Here is a 13,759-nt window from a genome sequence, read left to right as displayed (position 1 = left end):
AGTGACAATCTCCTCTTTTATATTGAAAATCATATCATTATCCTGGTAGCTGTCCAAACTGTCTCCATCCATTAGTCCCCTTCTTAAGCGTTTTCTTCGCGTACTCCTGGCCCAAGATGGAAAAAATACAAATGTTTAAATGTGTACATTGATCAGCAGATGACTGTTAAACATAATAGCTAACAAAATGCTTATTTAATATACCTGACTCTCGTCTCTCGGTATGAGATTGTTGGTTCTCCATTCGAGTCGTAGTATCCATTATTTGCTAAACGAAGGCTTCGTTTCAACGTAGCTGCACAAAAAGAGAAAAAAAGTCAAAGTCAAAACAAAGAGGGATCGCTGACTGTCACAAAGCATTTTAAATACACACACACGCACGCACGCACGCATATACCAGGGGGTACCCAAAAGTTTCCAGAATGACGCTGCTGCACGCGCAGTTTTCGTAGTGCACGATTCTGCCTCTAGGTATTTGTTCAACCACGCCTTCTCAATCAGTGTGCCAAGCGGCGTTGATGTGGAAGGTTACTTCTACCCCAGTGAATTTTTATGTCCAGACGTCGTTTTTCTTCATGGAGAAGTTCTATGAGCAGCGCGCGGCTGAAGCTTTGCTTCCTGCTCGGGAAAAAAGCATCGGAAACCGTCCAAATGTTGAAGACCGCTTACACGGATTACGCTATGCGTCAAGGTCAAGTTTTTTCGCGGTTCACCCGCTTTAAAAATTGTGAAATGTCAATTGATGATCAACCGCTTTTTTCCGGAGCAGGAAGCAAAAAAGCCGTTGATCTTCCATATCAACGCCTCTTGCCACACTGATTGAGAAGGCGTGGTTGAACAAATACCTAGCGGCAGAATGGTGTACTACGAAAACTGCTCGTGCAGCAGCGTCATTCTGGAAACTTTTGGGTAGCCCCTCGTATATATACATTTATTTGACTTCGCTGAAAGACGTTGTTTGACCTTTCACGGGAACGCACTCTATGAAAGCGCAGTACAAGCGCGTGCTTGTTATGAGCGCTAGGAACGTATCTGATGGGGTAACGCGAATCGACGTAACACCTGTTGAGGTGGGTCACTTTGCCCTGTGTATTGTCTTGAAGGCATGGCAGCAGGTTAAACTGGATCTGATTAGTGTCCCCCAGACTTGCAGAAGTTTGTGATTTTGAAGCTATGTAATGTGTTTTATTCGGTCTGTTCACTAATTGCAAAGAAAAAAATGTTAAGGAGAAGTATTTTGCAAAGCATATTCACTTGTTTAAGGTTAATTATTTAAATTAGGGTTTGCAGAATATTTTGTTTTTGCCCAGAGTGAAAGTAAAATCAAGATTCAAATATTGAAGTCCTTAAGCATTGCAATTTAGCCGTTAAATTTAACAATGTAATTTTTTTTCTGATGCCATTTTCATGTTTACTCAATGAAGTTGTCAAATATACAAGAAAAGTGCGAGAAGCACAAAGGACACTTTTGATATTTGCTTCAAAAGTAGCTAAAATGATTTGATGTTGAGCTCAAAAACAGATTTTTTACAGCCTTAAACAGAAAATGAGTTTTTGCATTTTCGTTGATTCACCTCATCAATTGCTGAGGTGCATTTGATGCATCTCAGCAATTGAGGTGCATCGAATGCACCTCAATTTCTGCCTATGGCTTACATAGGCAGAAAAATAGTTTAGAGCACTGCAGATTGTGCCAATTGAGGGGGGGGGGAATTGTGAATGGAGACTCAAAAGTAACTAAAATAATTTGATGTGAAGCTAAAAAACAGATTATTCACAGCCTGTAATGCATAAATTATCTCTAACATTCCGTCACAATTTCTTCAAAAGATAAACACAAAAATTACATGTTTTCTTTGTCTTACTAAGTTAAAAAACAAAAAATACTTACTCTCACTTTGTCCCTCCATCTCTTTCAGCTGAACTGACACAAATGTGAGAATTCTGAGTAGAAGTGCTCTCTTATTGACAAAAGTTCCAAAAGCCTTTGATGACAGTCGCCTATGTGATATCACAATATTAAGCAGGACAGTTCCGCATATAATTAACTGCTGGACTTCTTGAAACTGTTTAAAAACTAATTTTAGATAATCTTACAGCAAAAATGAATTAATCTCTTATATTGTCAAATGAATGTATCTTTCTTCAAATCAGACAAAAATGGTGTCAAACGTTTGTGCTACTTTTGGGCTGGTTTATGCAGCTAAAATGTTCATTTGTGCTGCTATCATTTTAAAGATATTAAGAAATGTTTCCAAAAGGTCAACCAACCCCACCCATCTTCTGCAAATCAGACAAATTTGGTGTCAATCAACTTAACTACATTTGGTTATTTTGTCTTTGTAAAAGTGAGGAGGAGGGGGGCTAATTAACAGGCCCGTGCAGAGACCACTTAAGGGGCAGGTGCTCAAAAAAAAGGGGCACATCTAACCGCATTCTAGGACAGAATATTAACAAAGCCACTCAGCTTTCAGAGTTTAATAAACAATGATAAATTACAAAATTGTGAGATATACAATCAAAGCTAAAGGAAATATCTATACAGAGCATACAACTATGCATATGTAAAATATTTTATTAGTAATTTCTTTCTGCAGGTCTATTTTGTTATAAGAAAGTATTGCAATATTCAAACCAGCAATTTAGCAAGATATGTAAATCAGAGCTAGACCAGACATATTTGTCTTTACAGAATTACACTATTTAAAATATAAACAAGGGCACAATGCAATCTTTTAGTGGACTGTACTCTATAAAAAGAGCTGCCTGTTTGCTGCAGTGGAGATGAAGACGATTCATTCAGGAAAGCAGAGCTGCATCAAACTTTAACGTGGAACTGCAGAAAAAAGAAAAAAAACAAAAGCAAACATTGAATTGTTAATGCATGTCACCAGGGCCATGCAGAGACCACTAAAGGAGCAGGTGCTCAAAAATAAAAAAGGGCACATCTAACTGCCTTCTAGGACAGAATATTAACAAAGCCACACAGTTTCAGAGTTTAATAAACAATGATAAATTACAAAATTGTGAGATATACAATCAAAGCCAAGAAAAATCTATATAGAGAGCATACAACTATCCATATGTAACATTTTATTAGTAATTTCTTTCTGCAGGTCTATTTTGTTATAGGAAAGTACTACAATATTCAAACATATTTAGCAAGATATGTAAATCAGAGCTACACCACCAGACATATTTAGTTTTTACAGAATTACACTATTAAAAATATAATCTATTTATAAAAAAGAGCTGCCTGTTCGCTGCACTTGCAGTGGAGATGAAGACGATCCATTCAGGAAAGCAGAGCTGCATCACACTTTAACATGGAACTGCAAAAAAAAGCAAAAATTGAATTGTTAATGCACGTCACCATGAGAAATGCATACCGAGTTTTGCTTTAAAAACTTTTTAAAATTACAATCATACATTTATGTCTCATGAAGTGATTTTTTTTTTTGCAAAACAAACTTATTTGTGCATGTCATGAATCTTTTCTTGCTATTTTAAGTTTTTGTTTGTGTCTCAGTTTTGCTTGTGATTCTCACATGATGTTGTGGGCATGGCCTAAAATCAAAACAAAAGATTTCTGATGTGTGCAAATAAAAGTTTATGTCTGGCAAATAACTTTTTAAGTTCACGAGACAAAAATTAGTTATTTAATTTAAAAAAAAAGTTTTTTAAACTAAACTTTTTGTTTAAAAAAAAGAAATCATTACAATTCCAAAAGTTTTGATTACAACTTTATTTTACTTAACTGAGGTTAGTTTTTTATTGAATAATTGGGAAAATAAATAAATGAATAACTTGATACTCTGCGAACCAGATCCTACACTTACTTAAAGTCTGGATTGAGTTTTTTCCCCTTCATTAATGACACATTTTTATTACATTATATCTGTCATGGTAATTCAGGGTGAGTTATTTTAAATTCTAAATGAATATCCTTGTTGAACTTTTATTTAAGTGCTATTCTCTTTCAAGATACATTTACCTAATGCTAGAATAAATGTACATTATGCTGCAAAGGAAATTAGAAGATCGGACATATGTCCATTATGGAGATGATCGGTTTTGGACGAGCGATGTGCCCCTATTGCATAAGCGATACTAAAGAATGACTGATATCATTAATGGTACAGGGAAGAAGYTTTTTAGTTATCTTGCTTTGCTAGCAAAGTCGTTAGCTCGCAGCTAGCTAATAGCACAACAACAGCCTAATGTATGTATGATAAAACTACTGAATCGATAGATAAGAACAGTTTTTCCACACCTGGCTGTCTCCACCTGCTCAGTAGTTCTTCAGAGAAACGCAGACGTAGAGGCCTGTCAGTGTCTGTTGTATTTCATTACCTCTCTGCTTAAACCGCGACTCCGAGCTGAAGCAGTAATGATACTTAAACGTTTTCCGTCATCTGACAAGTAGCAAGTCTACTCCACTTTATTCACCAAAAACGATTTTTTTTTAATTCACCAAAAACTGTTCCGTAATCTGGAACGTTCACTACGTTGAGCTCCAGTTAGCCGCCTTATCTCACTGTGTGAGAGGCAATTGCGTCATGCGTCACGGGCAAAAGATCAAAGGTAACAAGGTGACCGGCTTATTATGTTGTACAAAAAAAAAAATCAAAGAATTTTAGCACATGTTATTATGCATCAGAAGAGGGTTTAAAAAATAATAATACCAAAAAAAAAAAAATTACCAAAAGGGCACTTGGGGGCAAGGAGCAAAAGGGGCAGGTGCTCAAGCACCCCTAGCTCCCACCCCCCTTCTGCACGTGCCTGGTCAAAGGCTCCTGTGAGCAGAGCAGAGCCAATTACAGGGGTGTCCAAAGTGGGTCCTCGAGGACCGCTTGTTTTACTTCTCTGCCTGGTGGTTGTAACAACCTCCTCAACATGTCAAATTTCTTCTTTGGACTTCTAATGAGCCATAATTGAATCCAGGTGTGTTGTTAACCCAAAGAGAGAACTACAGCATGAAGGTTCCGGCTCTTGAGAGTCAACTTTGGAAACCACTGTTCTAGAAAGTAAATCGAACAGAACAATGCAAGTATTACACAACAGCAAAATAACTAAGATCTCTTTTGGAATGTCTTCGCAGGACAACCAGGGAGTTTACACGATGCCAGAGTCCTGCGTTTGTCTACTCTGTGGTAGTTTGTTGGCCAGGGGCGTCTTCTTCCTACCCAAAAGCTGAGGATAGGTGCTGCTGAAGTTGGCTTCTACATCCTTGGGGATGCTGCTTATCCTCTTCAGGACTGGSTAATGAAACCATTCAGTGATACAGGAAGGCTTGGAGCAGAAAAACAAACATTTAACAACAAGCTGAGCCGTGCCCGCGTGGTGGTGGAGAATGCCTTTGGAAGTCTGAAGGGAAGGTGGCGCTGCCTCCTTAAAAGTAATGACTGTGATGTCAACTTGGTGAAATCCATGGTGCTCACCTGCTGTGCTCTTCACAACCTGTGTGAGGGCCATGGGGAGATGTACRAGACAACATTGAATGAAGACACTACAGCAGCACTGCAGCCCGAGCTGATGACACAAGCTCTGGATGCGCAGGGAACACATGTGCGCAATGCAGTGATGGGACTTTTACTTTAACTGTATACAATGTGACTGATGTTTGCACAATGTTCATGGTTGGACTTGGATTCTTGTGATGTTGTGGTCACAYCAAAGTTCAATAAAGTTATTGCTGTAAGTCTGTCTGGTGTCACTTTATATAACATTTTACATGTCCTCATAAATGCAATTAATGGCATTTATTTACATATTTAACTAACGTGATGCATCTTTAATGATAAAGGAATAACAATCCTTAATTGTTTAAAAACCAAGTTAGGAAAAGGAGCAAACTATTGTTGCCTTCTTTCTGATGTCAACAGCCTCCGAACCCGAATTAGTAGGTTTAACATTGTTTTTGTTACAGTGAAAGTCTTAATAGAAATTTCAGCGTACTGTAGTATTGAGCCTAGAAGGGAGCTGAGGTGCTGTTCAATAGAAAATAAAGAACTAATTGTTGATTAGCTTTTTATAAAGCTCCAAACTCTAAGCATACATGCGCCACACTTCAGCTGACTGTTTTTTGGAGCCTTTATTGGAAACTTCACAGAAACTGTGTTCATGTCCTGCACATTCTGAAATGGTGGTTAGWAAATGCTTGTTTAAATCATTTCAATGCTACTGATTGCTAATAAAGTTACACATTCCATGAAAGTCCAGATCAGCACACAATACATGCAATCCACCTACCACTTTATCCTCACCTTAGTGTGTCTCCACGCCCATACACAATTTGTGTCTGAAAGGTTTGCAAAGTTACTACTTCATGACCTGACCTTTATTTGAGGTCTTTGCATGTTTAACAGCCAKTGGCAATGCAGGAAGGAACAATAAGACCTTTTGACAAGTAATTCATATGCAAATACAGTCGTAAAAGGAAACCTAACGTTTGCAAATTTGTATTTTGTTACACCTCACTTTGCAACKATTGACCTTACAACCCCAGTCTCTATAGACAAACCAGAATTCAAGCTTTTCTACTCTGTGACGAAAACTGTGGAAGTAAATATGTGCCATCAGAATTTGAATAAAAAATGCATCTGAAACTTGAATGTTGTATATTTGCACTTACTTTTTCAATTTCAAAATTAATTCAGAATATAATTTTGACCTAAAAAAAATTCTGTCATTATTTGTACATGTTTGCAATTTTCATTTGTTAAAAAAATTCACATTCCTATTTCAGTGATGAAATTTTCAATATATATATTTTTTCAGTGTTAAAAAATTCAGCATATAAAAAAATTCAACTTTTAAAAATTCAAATGCAATATTTTCAGTGTCCTAAAAATTCAACTTGCTCAAATTCGCTGTCTCAAATTCAGCGTCTAAAAATTCGCTGTACAAAAATGGCAAGGTTACTTCAGGTCACAGACATTAGCAATCGTTGTCAGATTTCAACACCCAGCCAATCACATGACCTAAGCGTAATATTGAAGAAATACCTGCATCACCGAGGCCAGCGACCATGGAGGCGAACGCAAACTCAACCCCAACGGTGAGTCTATGCTTTCATATTTCTGTAGTATATTTTATTTTGCGCATGAACTTTGATGCATGATATTAAAGCTTGATTTAAAACACGGTTTTGGGCCGTTCTTAATCTTATGCCATGTAATGCTGGCATATTAGTTCTCGCTACCTCCTAGGCCCCCTCCCCACTTGGCTAACTGATGGGTAGCGACTTTCCAGCGGTCTTGGTAAAAGATGTATTTTTCCAGGAGATGCTACCGCTAATGTAGCAAGCTAATATGGCTGCCTTGTATGCTTCAAGGAGGGGCTGTGAACTCTTCCGACATTGATTATAACCACAACCCCATTGTGTTCATCTACTGTATTGTTCATGTGACTTCATTTATGAATAAATTAATACATTTATGGTCATTGTAAATAACAGCTTAATTGGAAAATTATCCTTGTTCATTGGGCCAACAGTGACTCCTAGTGGTTAATTTATGCATTAATTTTAAAGAACAGTAGATTTTTTTCTTTGTTTATTCTATGGTTACCTAGCAACACCCTGCGAGATGAGACAACGTTACATTATAAAGAAACCCGGAGAAAATCTTTAAAATAGCGCCCTCGGAAAGCAGAATGAGGTATAAATATATGTAATTGTGATTTGTAATAAGAAATGTTATAGTTTTATTTAAGAAACAGTAGAATGTCGCGGTTTATAAACAAAACTGTATATTGACGAGTTAAAGGACATAACGTATTCTTTTTTGTGTATAACTAAATTTTGATATGTTGGTTTTATACAACGGTTCTGTGTTCTTTTGTTTTATACTACAGTTTTCACGGTGTCAATGGAAAGAAAGGTTGAGATTAAATTGCACCCGTTTGAAACTCCCTGCGTCTGGCTGTTCAATCCGAGAGGCCGCTACAGGAAAAACTCACGCAAGAGATCAGATCTTTCTGCAGTGAAGCTGACACCATCCCATCTCGAATGAAGCTGTCTCCTCTCGCACCAATGATCTCACACAGGCAAGATAAAGCATAAAGTTAAAACGGACAATCACAAGAAGAAGCTCACAGCATAAATGAATTGACGTAGTGTCAAGGGATCGTTAAAAAGTCTTCTGTGAACCCAAAGCAGTTACAGAAAGCGAATAAAATGTCACTTCCAACAGAGAAAACGGAAAATCCTGTTGACATGCCGTCTAGTTCTAGAGAAAGAAAACTAACAGAAAAAGGCCAAGAGATGCACATTCAAGAGAACAAAAAACGTGAGAAAGCGTTTCACAAAGTTTATGATTCTTGGAAGTGGGTAGCAAGAGAAACTAGGAAAAAACTAAAGGCCCTCTGTATATTAGAAGAACTCAATGATTTACAGGAAAGCATTCAAGCAAAGTACGATGCTGTAAGACTGCAGTATGAACCCATTCTACGTAACAGTAACATCGCAGCAGAGACTGTCAAAAAGATGGAAGCCTGTGTTACACTCACAAAAGAAATCTGTAACCTCATAAACAATCGTATAGAGACTATTGATAAAGATTATAATAGTCATCTCGAGAAAGAAAGAGTAAGAGAAACATTAAACAAAGATGAATATGGATCTATCTTTGGTCACACTCAAACTGAAACCATAAACTCATCAAAGTCATCGGAGAGTCCAAGCAGACATTCCAGTTCATCTAGTACTAATAACAGCAAGGCAGATGCACAAGCAGAGCTTGCTGCTAAAGTGGAGCAATCAAAGGCTACAAGGGAAATTCAAGCACAGCAAGCACAACTCCAAAAATTAGAAAATGAATGGAAACTTAAAGAGTCAAAATGCTGTCAGAAATGAAGCAAAAGGAAGTGGAAATGCAACAACAGCTAGAACTAGAAAGAGCAAAACTGCAGTGGTTAAAAGAAGAAAGAAAATAGCTGTAGCAGCAGCTCGTGTGAGAGCATATGAGGAATTTGAACACTGTGAAAACAATGTTGAAGAATTTGAAGATATTAATTACAGAACTAACCCTGTCTTCTCTAGAGATAAACCCTGCTTAAATCCAGATGCTGCATCATTCCAACCTTACCAATCAGCTCCTGAGGTGACAATAAATTCAGAAACATCCAATCTAGCTGAAGCATTAGCCAGCTCATTAAGTATGAGTCGCTTGCCAGTCCCTGAACTCACAGTACCTTTGAGGTTTACTGATTGGAAGATGTCATTTATGACTCTTATTGACAGAAAACCAATCCCAGCAAGTGAGAAAATGTTTTATCTCAGAAATTATCTTGCCGGAGAAGCACGCAAAGCTATTGAAGGTTTCTTTTATCGAGACACAAAAAGTGAAGCATGGAAAGTCTTACAAGACAGATATGGAAACGCGTTTATTATACAGAAAGCCTTCCGTGAAAAGCTTGCAAGATGCCCAAAGATCAACGCAAATGACTCACTTGCGCTACGTGAGTTTTCTGACTTCCTCCAAGGTTGCAAAGAAGCAATTCCACATGTGAAGGGACTAGCTAACCTCAATGACTGTGAAGAGAACCATAAATTGCTCAAAAAATTGCCTGAATGGATTGTTCGCAAGTGGAGTCGAATAGTTGTAGAGGAACTTGATAGATCAGGTGATTATCCAGATTTTAAATGCTTCACAGAGGTTTTAAGCAAAGAGGGAAAAATAGCCTGTAATCCCATCGCCTCACCCCTTTTGGGGGGAAATTTCAAGTTTCCAGATGATAGAACCCCAAACAGAGCCAAAACTTTCAACACAAATGCACAACAAAAAGGTTCCAGTCATGGGACACAAGATACAAATAACTGTAAACCAAAATCAACTTGTTATGTTTGTAAAAGTGAAGTCCATAGCATCACCGGCTGTCCTACTTTCGCATCAAAAAGTGTTGAAGACAAAAGGACATTCATACATGAAAATCGGCTCTGCTTTGGGTGCCTAAGAAAAGGTAACGTGACAAAGGATTGTAAGAGACGACACACGTGCAATGTATGCAGACGTCGTCATCCAACCTGCTTACATGAAGAGAGGAAGGAAAGACCTGTGGAGACAACAACAGATAGCTCCACTTCCACAGAAGAACATGCTAGTCAAGAAACACACAGAGTTGTGTCCCATACATCAACACAGCATGCTTCTGCCACCACCAGTATTGTACCAGTACTTGTGTCTTCATTACAAGAACCGCACAAAAAAATACTAACATATGCGATGCTGGACACACAGAGTGACTCAACATTTGTGTTAGAAGATGTCATTGACAGATTGAATGTGGATTTCCATCCAACAAAGTTGATGGCTTAGTTAGTGTCCCATCAGTAGAGGAAGCCAAGAAACTGATCATTGAGTCACAGAGTTGTGTAAAAAAGAAGGCTTACGGCTTCACAAATTCAACTCAAACAAGGAAGCTGCTCTCGCCTGCTTGGGTCCTTCAGAAGTAGCAACAGCCATCAAGCCCCATGGTTTGGATCCAGCCTCATCGGAGCGTGCACTTGGCATTCAATGGTTGACAAAAAATGACACCTTCATTTTTAACATCGGCTTAAAGGATCAACCTTCTACCCGTCGCAGCTGCTTGTCAATCATTGCTTCACTTTATGCTCCTCTCGGATTCATTGCTCCATTCACCCTTAGTGGAAAACTTATTCTTCAAGAGCTTTGTCACAGAGGCATAGGGTGGGACGATTCTCTCCCAGAAGATATAAAGCCACGGTGGGAGAAATGGATAAATGATTTGCAGAGACTGAAAGAGATCTCAATTCCGAGATGTTATCATCCTGCTGACTTCCACAATGTTGTCCGAGTAGAGCTGCACCATTTTTCAGATGCCAGTTGTGTAGGATATGGTGCATGTTCTTACCTGAGGTACATAAATGACATGGGTGAAGTCCACTGCAGTCTTGTGATAGCAAAGGCAAGAGTTGCTCCTTCAAAGATCACAAGTATCCCAAGATTAGAACTTGCAGCAGCAGTGGTTTCTACAAAAGTCAGTGTTATGCTAAGATGTGAACTTGATATGAAGATTGATCAAGAATTTTTCTGGACTGACTCACAAGTTGTACTAGGGTACATCAATAATGATGCTCGCAGGTTCCACATATTTGTTGCCAACCGTGTTCAACTGATTAGAGATAACAGTGATCCTAATCAGTGGCATTATGTTGAAACCTCAGAAAATCCAGCTGATTATGCATCCAGAGGTCTATGTGCTTCAGATATTCATTCAACAAACTGGTTGCAAGGACCAAGGTTTCTTTGGGAGCATGAGTTACACTTAACACTCAACACTCCAACAGAATTGCTTGTCGGTGATCCTGAAGTAAAGACAATTCAGGTACTTGTAACTGAAGTCAAAAGCAGTAATGACATCCTCGAACGCCTGAATCGGTTTTCCTCTTGGACAACACTTCTCAAGGTGATTGCAAGAATCAAGAGACTAGGCTCAAAGCAACAACAGAGCGAACATGTGACTGTTGAAGAAATACAAAGAGCAGCTGAAACTGTGATTAAGATTGTTCAACAACAAACCTTCCCAAATGAGATAAAGATACTAGAAGGTGAAAAGAACCTTTCAAACACCAGCACCCTTTTTAGACTTGATCCCATCTGGTCTGAAGAGCTTCTCCGCGTGGGTGGGAGATTGAAGCAGTCATCTCTCTGTTTTAAAGTCAAACACCCAGTAATACTACCAAATAACAGTCATATTACTAAGCTGATTGTGTCACACTACCATGCTCAGACATGNAGGTTCCACATATTTGTTGCCAACCGTGTTCAACTGATTAGAGATAACAGTGATCCTAATCAGTGGCATTATGTTGAAACCTCAGAAAATCCAGCTGATTATGCATCCAGAGGTCTATGTGCTTCAGATATTCATTCAACAAACTGGTTGCAAGGACCAAGGTTTCTTTGGGAGCATGAGTTACACTTAACACTCAACACTCCAACAGAATTGCTTGTCGGTGATCCTGAAGTAAAGACAATTCAGGTACTTGTAACTGAAGTCAAAAGCAGTAATGACATCCTCGAACGCCTGAATCGGTTTTCCTCTTGGACAACACTTCTCAAGGTGATTGCAAGAATCAAGAGACTAGGCTCAAAGCAACAACAGAGCGAACATGTGACTGTTGAAGAAATACAAAGAGCAGCTGAAACTGTGATTAAGATTGTTCAACAACAAACCTTCCCAAATGAGATAAAGATACTAGAAGGTGAAAAGAACCTTTCAAACACCAGCACCCTTTTTAGACTTGATCCCATCTGGTCTGAAGAGCTTCTCCGCGTGGGTGGGAGATTGAAGCAGTCATCTCTCTGTTTTAAAGTCAAACACCCAGTAATACTACCAAATAACAGTCATATTACTAAGCTGATTGTGTCACACTACCATGCTCAGACATGTCATCAAGGTCGAGGTCAGACACAAATGGAACTCGGGATCAATGGATTCTGGATCATTGGTGGGAGCAAGTTGGTAGCCAAGCTGATACGCGATTGTGTGTTTTGCAGAAAACTTAGGCGGCCAACGGAAAAGCAGAGAATGGCGGACCTTCCTAAAGAACGTGTTGAATCCTCTGCACCCTTCACATATAGTGCCATGGACTGTTTTGGCCCTTTCATTGTGAAGAAAGCCCGCAAAGAGTACAAAAGATATGGCCTAATTTTCACATGTCTCTACTCTAGAGCTGTCCATATCGAAATGCTCGAAGATTTGTCATCTGACTCATTCATAAATGCACTGAGATGCTTTATTAGTATTAGAGGAGCTGTACGACAACTGTACTGTGATCAAGGCACTAATTTTGTTGGTGCCAGGAACGAGTTCACACAAGCACTGAAACAATGTGACACTAAGTTACTAGAAGTTTTCTTGCCGGATAAATAGTGTGAATTCCCCCTCTGCCAGTCATGCAGGTGGTGTATGAGAAAGGCAAATAAGAACCATCAGAAATGTATTGAATGCTACCTTCGCACAGTGCTCAGGCCGACTTGATGAGGCATCCCTCAAGACATTGTTATATGAAGCCATGGCTATTGTCAATAGCCACCCATTAACAGTGGATGGAATCAATGATCCTCAAGCATTGGAGCCCATAACACCAAACCATCTCATTATGATGAAATCTAAGGTTGCTCTCCCTCGTCCTGGAGTGTTTGTCAAAGAAGACCTATATGCCACAAAGAGGTGGAGGAGAGTGCAGTATCTCATTGAACAATTCTGGAGTCGCTGGAAAAAGGAATATTTGATTAACATTTCCATGAGACAGAAATGGCACTCAGCTCAACACAATCTCAAGAAGGAGGACATTGTCATTATCAAAGACGAAACCTTCCAAGAAATCAGTGGCAACTAGGACGAGTGGTAGACACTGTTCAAGGCAGTGATGGATTGGTCCATCGAGCCAAAGTTCAAGTCGGTGAACGAAAGTCAAATTCTTCTTCTAAACCTTCAATTATTGAGAGGCCAATTCAGAATTTAGTTCTTCTTTTGGAAAATTGATGAGAAAAGATGAACAACTTTTGTACAGTTTATTTATTTCATGGTAATTTTATGCAAACATATTTAGTCTACATTATTTAGTAGAGTTAAAATCCTGTTCAATTCATTTACTCTTTATGTATTACTTTGTTCATTCATTGTAACAGGAGTGTAAATAACAGCTTAATTGGAAAATTATCCTTGTTCATTGGGCCAACAGTGACTCCTAGTGGTTAATTTATGCATTAATTTTAAAGAACAGTAG

General features: G+C 38.7%; 2 protein-coding genes and 1 long non-coding RNA gene across 3 annotated transcripts; 2 read left to right on the top strand and 1 right to left on the bottom strand.

Moving 5' to 3' along the window:
• Window positions 1-6: 6 nt before the first annotated feature.
• On the bottom strand, window positions 7-1,980 carry LOC103478685 (uncharacterized). Its single transcript, XR_535828.2, has 3 exons — window positions 1,892-1,980; window positions 205-295; window positions 7-106 (listed from the first exon to the last, which is right to left on the bottom strand). It is a non-coding gene; the product is annotated as an uncharacterized LOC103478685 (long non-coding RNA).
• Window positions 1,981-7,458: 5,478 nt separating this feature from the next.
• On the top strand, window positions 7,459-10,380 carry LOC103478718 (uncharacterized). The gene is made up of 2 exons (XM_008432720.2): window positions 7,459-7,661; window positions 7,858-10,380. Exon 2 carries the CDS (start codon window positions 8,817-8,819, stop codon window positions 10,317-10,319), a length of 1,503 nt encoding a protein of 500 aa, XP_008430942.1. The 5' UTR covers window positions 7,459-7,661; window positions 7,858-8,816; the 3' UTR covers window positions 10,320-10,380.
• A 3-nt stretch (window positions 10,381-10,383) lies between these two features.
• On the top strand, window positions 10,384-12,900 carry LOC103478719 (uncharacterized). Its single transcript, XM_008432721.2, has 2 exons — window positions 10,384-11,105; window positions 11,763-12,900. Exons 1-2 carry the CDS (start codon window positions 10,894-10,896, stop codon window positions 12,898-12,900), a joined length of 1,350 nt encoding a protein of 449 aa, XP_008430943.1. The 5' UTR covers window positions 10,384-10,893.
• Window positions 12,901-13,759: the final 859 nt, after the last annotated feature.

The sequence above is a fragment of the Poecilia reticulata genome, linkage group LG16 (assembly GCF_000633615.1).
Source record: "Poecilia reticulata strain Guanapo linkage group LG16, Guppy_female_1.0+MT, whole genome shotgun sequence".
NCBI classification, from domain to species: Eukaryota; Metazoa; Chordata; class Actinopteri; order Cyprinodontiformes; family Poeciliidae; genus Poecilia; species Poecilia reticulata.
The sequence above is the reverse complement of the archived record's forward strand: the minus strand, read 5'-3'. Positions and strand labels throughout refer to the sequence as shown.